At 53.8% G+C, this 10,103-nt stretch overlaps 1 protein-coding gene across 9 annotated transcripts in view; it reads right to left on the bottom strand.

Annotated features, from left to right (window-relative positions):
• Window positions 1–9,531, bottom strand: part of LRRC7 (leucine rich repeat containing 7) — a 402,104-nt gene extending 392,573 nt beyond the window's left edge. For all 9 annotated transcript variants that reach the window (XM_061366413.1, XM_061366414.1, XM_061366411.1 and 6 more), the window contains exon 1: window positions 9,412–9,531. In XM_061366413.1, coding sequence (XP_061222397.1) covers window positions 9,412–9,436 — 25 coding nt within the window. In that variant the 5' untranslated portion in view covers window positions 9,437–9,531. The remainder of the gene's footprint in view (window positions 1–9,411) is intronic.
• Window positions 9,532–10,103: the final 572 nt, after the last annotated feature.

Consider the following 10,103-nt stretch of genomic DNA (forward strand, 5'->3'; position numbering starts at 1 on the left):
ATAAAACTCCTTAATGGTTTGCATTTTACTTGCTGAGAATTTCCAGGGTTTCTCCTATTGTGAGGATGGAGCCGCCTCTATGAGCAATGTGATTTCAGATTTTCAGGCATGCATTAATATAAATCTATATTCATATATATACACACACACATATCGGGTGCTAGAGACAAGGGCTGACAATGTATTTTGTACTCAGTGCTAAAGCGCTGTTTCTTACTGTCAACTAGATGGAGAAAGAGGTTGGAGAGGAGCTCAGAGGTAGCTCCTGTACATGATTTAAGTCAGACTTATCAGTTCATTAGCAAGATAATGATTGTTCGTCTGCCTTTCTTGTCAACGATGAACATTCCTCTTTCAAGGTGTTGCATTTCAGGTAAGCATTTATTAAGAACAAACTCATTATATCCTGTTAATGTTACATTTCTGTTAATATCAGTTATGTTTTCTCATGCTGCTCGCCCCATGCTGCTGAAGTCAGCACATTCGCACTAATGGACTAGAAAAATGGGAGGTATTTCAGAAAGGACCTAATTTCTTTTGCTTTAAGGTTTCCCAGAGCTGTTCTAAAGGATAAAGAAATGGTCCCCTCATTGAAATAAAAGGGAAGGACGTACGAGATATGAGAAAAGCTCAGAATAGGATGAAAAGGATGGGTGAAGGTACAGACTCCTCTGTGGAGAGTCACTAAGTAGGCCAGTGTATAAAAGAGATGAGCTGGGGGGAAGAAACATGATAGATATCCATCAAACCCTGGTGGCATGGAGAAGATGGATTGGGAGCAGCTCCCTGTCATCTCCAGTGCAAAAATGAGAGCTCCAAATAAAGCTGGCAGCAGAGAACACCTCCTGACAGCACAGAGCACTCATGGTACTGTGCAATAGCTCCCTAAGTGACCACATAACTTACTCACACGAGTTCAGGGTGAGCAGTCGGTATCAACCCGAGGAGGAGCAATTCAGACTTCTCTAAGCTCAGGCTAACCCAACAGCCAGCACTGATGAGGTTGCTTCTGCCTTATCCAAATTCACGGATGATGTCCCAGTTGCAGGAGCTGCCCAGAGGAGATGCAAGTCCTGGGCAACAGCCATCTCCCACCTCCTTACTCTTACCCCAGTTTTGGTTCCTGGGGTAAGGCAGTGGGGGTATTGGAGCACAGAATGAAGGTGACCACAAGAGAGACTTCTGCTGCGACACAACATGCAATAGTGAAAGGGAAAAACACCAACCACCCAAAGCACCACTGTAAAAGGGAATAAAGGAACCTTAGGACTATGCTAAGTCCAAACTCTGAGTAAGAGAATAAGGGCTATAGAGCTCAGCATTTCTAAAGCCAGCTACAGACCAGAGCCAAACCCAGAGACAGCCAACGCAGTCCCATTTACCTCCATGTGCTTGGGAAGCCACCCATGTGCTGGGCTGCACCCCCAGAGCGTGAGCAGCAGCTCAGGGAGGGGATCCTGCCCCTCTGCTGTGCTCTGGGGAGACCCCCCTGCAGCCCTGATCCAGCTCTGGGGCAGCAGCACAAGAGGGACGTGGAGCTGTTGGAGCGAGTGCAGAGGAGGCCATGGAGATGCTGTGAGTCAGGTGAACTAAAGAAAAACTGGGGAGAGAAGCAAATGACAGCACTGGGGTTTGTTTTGTCCCCCCCCCCCCCCCCCCCCCATGGGTACAGGTTGAGTTTCTTCATTCATTTTATGCAAAAAGCACCATTCCTAAACTAAGATGTCTTGGACAAGGGCTAAATATGGAATGACACGTTGCATCACACCTATTTATGCTAAATCTGGCCACCCAGAAATAGCAGCGATGATTACAGAGCGCCAGCAGCCCTCGCACACTGACTGGCAGCTCCAGGATCTCACTTCTTAACTTGTGGAAGTTAACATATTGTTGCCATTATAAATGGGAATAATCATTCAGCAGCGGAGTGCTAATGACATCCCATTAAAAGGAATGCCCTTCCCCGGCAGAGCGATGCACGGACACCGGGGAGCCTTGGGAAACGCACGGAATGCTTATGGTAAAGGAGTTTCTGTGCACAGATTTGAAAGGTGATGTGCTACCAGAGGCCAGTGTGCCACTGGTCATTTTTAGTGTGGCCTCTTTCACAGGTATTTCTGCAGAAGTCCTGAAACATGGATTTACCAGGGGAAAAATCCCTTATTAAAACGCTGCAGCATCTGCAATCATGGAACAACAAAGAAAGAAAACCCTATTTATGGCCCAAGGTAAACTCCTACAAGTAGGTGCATGCGAACAGATTGGACACAGAGGCTTGGAGCAAGCTGCTCTAGTGGAAGGGGTCCCTGCCCATGACAGGGGGTTGGGACTGGATGATCTTTAAGGTCCCTTCCAACCCAAACCAGTCTGGGATTCTATGATTGTTCTACAATATGATTAACTGAGGTTTGTTCTTATTGTTCCCCACTGGGGTGTAAGTCTGGGACAGCTCATGGAGATTGTCCTGGAGATGGTTCTGAGCCAAACCCTCTCTTCTAGGTGACACTTATAAACCACAAACCACATTGTTATATAGACCATATTAATACAGGACTACAAATAGAACACGTCTATGTTCTAGCATCTCTCATGGAAACTGTTCTTCTGCTAAGTATTTGCTAAAAAACACTGTTAAAAAAACAGTAAAGTTCAGCTCAATGCTCCCATTGCTTCTTCCCTTCAGAAAGCAAGGGATGGCTCTGCTTGACTGCCACTCCAAGAAGATACTCAAAGTCATAAAGACTTTCATGGCATTTCTGATCCAGTTTGGTCTGATACTCGAGCCCCCCCTTACAAACCAACCTGTCACCTGTGTGAATACATGAATTTTGCTCCATTGTGGAGCTTCCAAGAGAATTATTAAGCCTTTGGATGTTACTGATAGCACCACAGCTAAACACCTGACTGTAATGATTCATCTCCCTGCCCAGACACAGCACCACAACACCTGAATTCATGAGGCAGTGAGTGTCTGTGAATCAACAGCAGCACCTCTGCTGTGCTCAGACCCAGGGGGGTGACAGCTTCCACACAGGTGACACTGCAGGGCTCCAAAGGCAGGTCCATCCCTGTGCTGTGCATCAGACACATCCTTCCCTCAGAGCAGCACATGGGGTCTGGTAGACCCCTGAGTCCTATGACCCAAGTCACTGCAGGCACCCGGTGCTATCCAAGGACACAGAGGTGCAGGATGAGCCTTTGGAGCAGTACTTCCTAATCTGTCCCAGGACAAATCACAGATGAACAAAGGAAGAAAGCATGCAAAGGTTACCAAAGCAACGCAGGATGCGACTGTGAGCCCAGGAAGTACCAGAGCATCCTGGACTCCTGTTCAGGCTGCACCTCCAGCTGCTTCCCAGCGCCCACCTGATGCTCTCCTCTCCCCACAGATCCTCACTCCTCCATGCCTCTGCACTAGGCCACCTCCTTCCCTTCTTGCCATGCAGGAGGGGACCAACACAGATGCTACTCAAAACAAGGGGGTCATGAAAGCTCACGAGATGACACTGCTCACCCACAGGTAGCACCATCCATGCCCATGGAGGCTCTCCCTCTCTCCCATCCACACTACCCGAGTGCCCTTCACATCCCAGCTGGATGGGCACTGAAACATCCATACGGGAAGGAGCCTCCAAAGGCAGGGGGTACTGTGCCACACCGCTGGGGGACCATGGCACAGCTCCTGCCAGCTCCAGCGGCAGCACATCCACCATCCATCCACCATCCATCCACCATCCATCCACCATCCATCCACCATCCATCCATCCATCCACCCATCCATCCACCCATCATCCATCCATCCATCCATCCACCCATCATCCATCCATCCATCCATCCATCCACCATCCATCCATCCACCCACCCATCCATCCATCCACCCATCCATCCAGACTCAACCTCTGGCTTTCTCAGCATCCAGCATGAGTGAAGCCTCACACCTCTTCCTCCTCCGCTGTGCATGACCATGAGCATCACAAAGCCTTCCTGTTATAAATCAAGAGAATTTGGGGGTGTTCTGCCACTGGGCAGGAATACCTAATGCAAAAAAGAGCGTTCCTCAACAAAATCAATTGGAGGGTAATCCATCTGAGGCACTCCTCCATCACCGTGAAGGACTCTTCACCCTTTGTTCACATGCTCATGAATTTGTAACCAGCCTCTCACTGACGTTCATTCAGAACATCACGAGGTGCTCAGGTAACTCATGTACCTCACAAAGCTCACTGCCCAACACTCAGAACACCTGCTGGAATCATGGCACATCACTGCAATGTGTCCCTGTGCCGTGACATGCAGGCACCTTTGCTTCTCCTACAGTGCCTGGATGCCTGCATGGGCAGGAGGCTGCAACTCTGCAGTCCAAGTGGCTGCATGTGAGGAGGAGTGTGCACACTCAGTGAAGATGAAGGAGAGATGCCCAGCACTCAGCAGCAACAGCACCTTTGCTGCCCTCAGGTTCTTATCTCTGATTTTGGCACCTACCCACTGATTAGCTGTTGGAAGCCATCAAGCATTTCTAGAAACAATTCCTGAATGGATGACAAGCCAGAGCAGGTGACTTTTTTCCAGGAAAAGGAGACGGAGCATTTCCTATTTCTGGTTCATCACCAGTATCCAGCCTGCAGAGCACTGGGAGGCAACGCAGCGTTACTGCTCCTGGAGAAAGCACGATGGGTTTGGGAAAAGATCCCTCACCATATAAGGGCTGCGAACAGTTTCCCACTTAAAGACAACGTGTGGGATCACATTCACAGACACAGAAATATGTTCTGTTCCCTGACACCCACGGGCCTAAAACACCGGGCTGAGGCGCTGGCAGGAATAAGAACCATTTGTTAAGTACAGAAAATGTCTCACGTAATGAGAGAACTGCTGAAAGGCACCAATTTAGTGCTCAGGCTTTCAGATGCGGGGATTGTTACTGGAACCACAGCAAAGCTGCAGCATTCCCAGAGGTGGAAACACCCAGCGCACGCACCACGCGGCTGGATCAGTGTACCTAACACCCGAGGCAAACCAGACACGAGGTACAACAAGATTCTGACACCAAACAACACCTTCAGCAGGTTTCAGTCTCATGGAGCAGAGCTGCCCACCAGCTACCCAAAGACCCCTTCATGCTGTGTCGTGTTCCACTCCCCAGCCTCATCCACTTCACCACCAGCTTCCCTGGGCTCCAGGCATCGCTCCAGAGCCATCCCCACATTTCCCTCCTGTCAGTGGTGCTCCAGCTTGTCCAAGCCTTTGTGTCAAGAGTAAGAATGAGCAGAAACATCTCACAAAGCATCCCCCAGGGTGAAGGGCCTCTGCTGAAAGCCTCTTCCATGGTCTGAGAACAACAACAGTGAAGAGAAGATGGGAACACAGTGCTGGAAACAGAACGTGCGGTGTTTGACTGGAGAGCGTGTATGTATATCGGGGAATAAGGTGACACAGGAGAAGCAGGCAGCGGGAGGGATTGGTGGGGTTTGACCTGGGAAGAGCTGGAGCCCGAGCTCCAGGCCCTGCCGCTGCTGCTGGCCCGTGCTCTGCCACTGCTCCTCTCGCCTCCTCTCAGCACATCCTCAGCCTCACAGCTCAGGTCCCACCAGGGCCTGTTCACCTCCAACCACAACCAAGACCCAACATCTGTTACGGATGAATCCATGCACGCTGCAGAAGGGAAGGACAGCTCTGATGAGGGCCTCTTGTGCAACATCAGACACAGCAGGAGTGAGGAATACATCCACTGGGACCACGGGCTCCTCTCTGAGCAACTTCTGGAATGCCCCCTTCCTCCTGGCACACCATCATCTTCCTTCCATAATCTTCCCTAAGTCAACTGGAAATTTAGAAAGCACCAAACCAGAGCCACCAACCAAGCAGTATTTGAACGTCAGCCACTGAAAAACAACCCCAGAGCTTGAAATGCCACTCAATTCCCTGCTCTGGAGCAGTGCTCTCCAGGGAATGGAGCATCAGCTCCGTGACTCGAGGTCAGTGCCCACAGCCCGCAAGTCCTGCTGGCAGCAAGCAGACGGGCACGCTCTGCTCTGCTGCTCTCCATGCCACACAGCATGATCCTCACATTCCTGTGTACCCAAACGCTCTTCCCATACATGTTTTCTACCTGGAATACTGCTCTATTTACAGTCTGGGTCACATCTTCCAAGCATCACACTCCGGTGATAAACCCAGCATCAAAGATTCCACAGGGATGTCTTTACATCCTAAGCACATCACTGAATACCAGTAACGACTGACAAGCTACGTGTCATAAAGCCGTGTCTGCTTCCCATCCCCAGGAATTCGCACAGCTCACACAGACCCTCCGGCATTCCACACATCTCCTTTATTGGATTTCAATAAACAGTGTCGCCGTCCTTCACCCAAGCGAGACACATTCCCATCTTCCCTGCCTGCTCTCTCCTACACTTGTAAAGGGTTAAACCTGTTCTCCTCACGTTTTCTTTGCTCTCATTTACATCTCTTTTCCCCAGCAAAATATTCAAGGAGAACAATAAAATAAGGCATTTTCCTCCCATCAGCTCCTCCTGCAGCCATGTATTCATTCTCTTTGGGTACGAGTGAACCAAGGGATGAAGAATGTTATCCTGAGCTCATGGCTTCCTCTCCCCTTTTATTCACCCTAGCTTGTTCCATTAACATTGCACTTCAGCAAAGCACCTCTCAAGCTGTCTGGATTTTATGCTCCTTTACTTCCCTGATGTTGCACTTTGCTACCAACCACCCACAGCAGCTTCTCCTCCCGGCTGCCAGAGCTCTCCCACAAGGTTCTGCCCACCCTAACCCAAAGCTTTCCAATGTGTTCTCCCTCCCAACCATCGCATCTCCCATCCTTTGGCTCCTCCGTAACTTCTGGGCAGGTCACACTACACCTGCCCAGGGAAGACACAGTGAAACACAAAGGATGCCTCTGCCTTCCCAGGAAAAGAAACCGACCTGACCAACAGCTACGGTTCTGAAGGACTTGTCCCAGGGTTTGATGCAATCTGCCGTGCCGGCAAATTAAAGCCTGCAGAAACCACGCTAAAATTAGAGAGAGCTGAGCTGAAAACCAAGGACACATGGTGGTGGCTCTTGCAAAGCTTTAAATAGGGTTTCCTACAACATGGAGGTGCTTGGTCTGTGCTCAGCTCAGAGCTACCGGGAGCATTCATTTACAGGATGAAGCAGCACTGACCCTTTCTGGGACAGTTTCTACCCAGCATGTCACAGGGTCGTTGTTGCGGGCTCCCAGACAGTGATCTGTGGGCCTGCAGATGAGTGCCTGTGAGCGGGGCCCTGCTCAAAGGGAAGCATTTCCTCCTGCTCCCATTCACACCAGGTCTGACTCCCAGCTCTCCACAGCAAGCCCAGCCCCAGCAGGGCCACCCAGGAGCAGGGCCAGGGCTCCCAGGGATGGAGCTGCTGCTCCCACCTCACCCAGTGGCAGAGCAGAGAAGGGGCTGTCATTACCCATACACCTAAAGCCTAAATTCCCCATTCCTGAGGCACTGAAGAACCTCTGCTCCCATCCTGAGCTCTGAACGGCCCCGCAGTCAGCAGCTCTGGCACAGTGGAACTGGGCATCAGGCAGAGGATGGAGCAGAGCTTGGGCATGGGGCTCTGGGGCTGCTCCATCAGGAGCATCCACTGGCCCCACTCCAGTGGGGGTTAATCCCAGTTTTCCAGGTGTGTGGTGAAGTTCAATGCTCTGCTCACATCACCAGCATCTCTGCTTCAACCGCACACAACCAAAGGTTGGTACAGATGGAGATACCCCAGGGGGCTGTTAATTCCTCATGGATTCTGAAGTTTTGTGGCTTTAGCAGCGTGCGCATCTGCTGCCTTGGATATTCCAGAGCTAACAGACAACCTCCCTTTGCAGATCCCATTTTGTAAGCAGCTACGACTTCCACTCATTTTTAGAGGCATTATTAAGAAGCCTTTATACATCCCCTGCTTCCAAACTGCGGCTCCCTGTGTGCTCCCACCGGAGCAGCGGGCAGCTGGCTGTGGCTGCTGCCACTCCAGCCACTGCAAAACCACTCCGATGCAAGCCCAGGGTTTTATGTATTCCCTATTGTTTGTATCACAGACAAAAAATAAATTAAAAATACTCTTATCAAAGTTTTCCACATCAAACAGCAGCAAATGCTGGGGTCACACGGACATCAAGCTCACACCAAGGCATCTGACTGCAATCATTAACATGGTTTTCAAATGAATTACACTATTACCACTGCTTGAGAAATGAAGAAACCTTTCATGAGCAGAAAACCCCACGATCTCCCCAGGAGGAAAATTTCCTTCCCATCCCCACACCTCCAACCTGAGGCAACAGCAATAATCTGGAAAAGGAGGTCACGTTTTCCAGGATGCACGATTTATCTCTAAGGATGCAGGCTCTGGAATCAGCTGCTCCTATCTGACAACTCGTTTGCTACTTCCCAGCGGTGGCTGCAGCACCCGGGCGGAGGTTGCCATGGCAAGCGGACGGCCTCTAACGGCAGAACCCACCAGATGAAGTCACTTCTCTCGTCATGGAGCCATGAGGAAGATGCCTCAGCTGCCTCTCATCCACTCCTGAGGGTTATCACTACCCACAACACCTGAGGTCAATACCGGGGACCACACGTGGCTGGGTTTAGCTGGAAACCACAGGTGTGCAAAGCCAAAATGAAGGGCTTTAAGAGAAGCGATGGGCAGAAGCATCCGGCATGCGGATCGGTTTAATTTCACCAAAACCCAAGGAACTTCCAGCAGTGCTTTCATGGACACGACCCTTCCCCAGCGCAGCCTCGTAGAAATAAGGCTCAAACCCAGCCGTGCCCCTGCTCCCCTGGGACCCGCTGTCCCCTCTGCCCTCGGTGGCTGGAGACGGGTCCGGGAGATCCCAGCGTGGGAACCCCTGCCCCGGGACCCGTCTCCCGCAGCCCAGCCGCTGCCCGGCCTCAGGGCGGTCGCTCCGAGCCCCCAGGAGCGGTCCGAGCTGGTACCCGGACCGCGGGGCCGGGCGCTCGACCCGGGGCTGGCAGGGGGCGGCAACGGCTCCGCTGCCCCCCGTCCCTCGCCCCCCCGAGCCGCGGTGCCCCGGGAGGGAGCTGCAGGCGCTGGGAAAGGCGCAGAATCCTCAGGAGCGGCGCTGAGCGCGGTGCCTCGCTCCGGGCAGGATGAAGGCAACGATCGCGCAATACAGCGGAGGAGGCGGCGGCACCGAGCGCGGTCCGTGCGTGGGGGCTGCCCCCGCGGGGAGCCCCGGCGCCGGCCGCTCCTTTGTCCTCGGCGGAGGCTCCGCGCAGCCCGGGCGCTCCCTCCCCGCGGACCCGCAGCCCGACGGCATCCCGCACCGGGGGCGGCGGCGGAGCATCCCCAGCATCCCCCCTCCGCCCTTCCCCGTCCGACCCGGCCCAGCCCGGCGGTACTCACGGTGCAGGCGGGAGCGCGCGTCCATGCGCGGCCAAGCCGCGGTCCGGGGCCGCCGCCGAGGGCTGCCCGCGGCTCCCGCCGGCCCCGCCGCGCTGAGCCCGCCCCCGAGCACAGGGCGGCGCCCGGACACAAAGGCGGCGGCAGCGGCGGGGCGGGTCCCGCTCCGCTCCGTTCTGCTCCGTTCCGTTGCGCTGCGATGCGCTCCGCGCCCGCGCTGCGCTCCGCGGCGGCGCAGGGGCGGAGGGGGCGTGTCGCGGCCGCGCCCTCCCCGCGGTGCGATGCGGGGCGGAGCGGAGCCGCCCGGTCCCGCCCCGCCGGCGCGCCCCGTGGTTGGAGCATCCTCGCCGCGGCCGAGGCATCCCCGCGCCTCGGGGGAGATGCCAGAACCCACCGCGAGGCGGGATCCGTCCGCTTCGCTTCGGATGGGGCTCGGGGGCTTCCCGCGGAGAGGCGGCGGGAGGCGGCTGCGCTCCCACCATCCCCAGCGGGACCTGCGCAGCAACCTGAGAACAGCCCCATCCCTGGCAGTGCTCAAGGCCAGGTTGGACACAGGGGCTTGGAGCAAGCTGCTCCAGTGGAAGGGGTCCCTGCCTGTGGCAGGGTTGGAGCTGGAGGAGATTTAAGGTCCCTCCCAGCCAAAACTGGGATTTTATGGTGCTGGAGTCCCCTCAGAGCACAGCAGAGGGGAAGGA

This window comes from Neopsephotus bourkii, unplaced genomic scaffold, assembly GCF_033783945.1.
Source record: "Neopsephotus bourkii isolate Nb327-2 ecotype Australia unplaced genomic scaffold, CSIRO-AGI_Nbou_v1 NB_1331, whole genome shotgun sequence".
Classification (NCBI taxonomy): Eukaryota; Metazoa; Chordata; class Aves; order Psittaciformes; family Psittacidae; genus Neopsephotus; species Neopsephotus bourkii.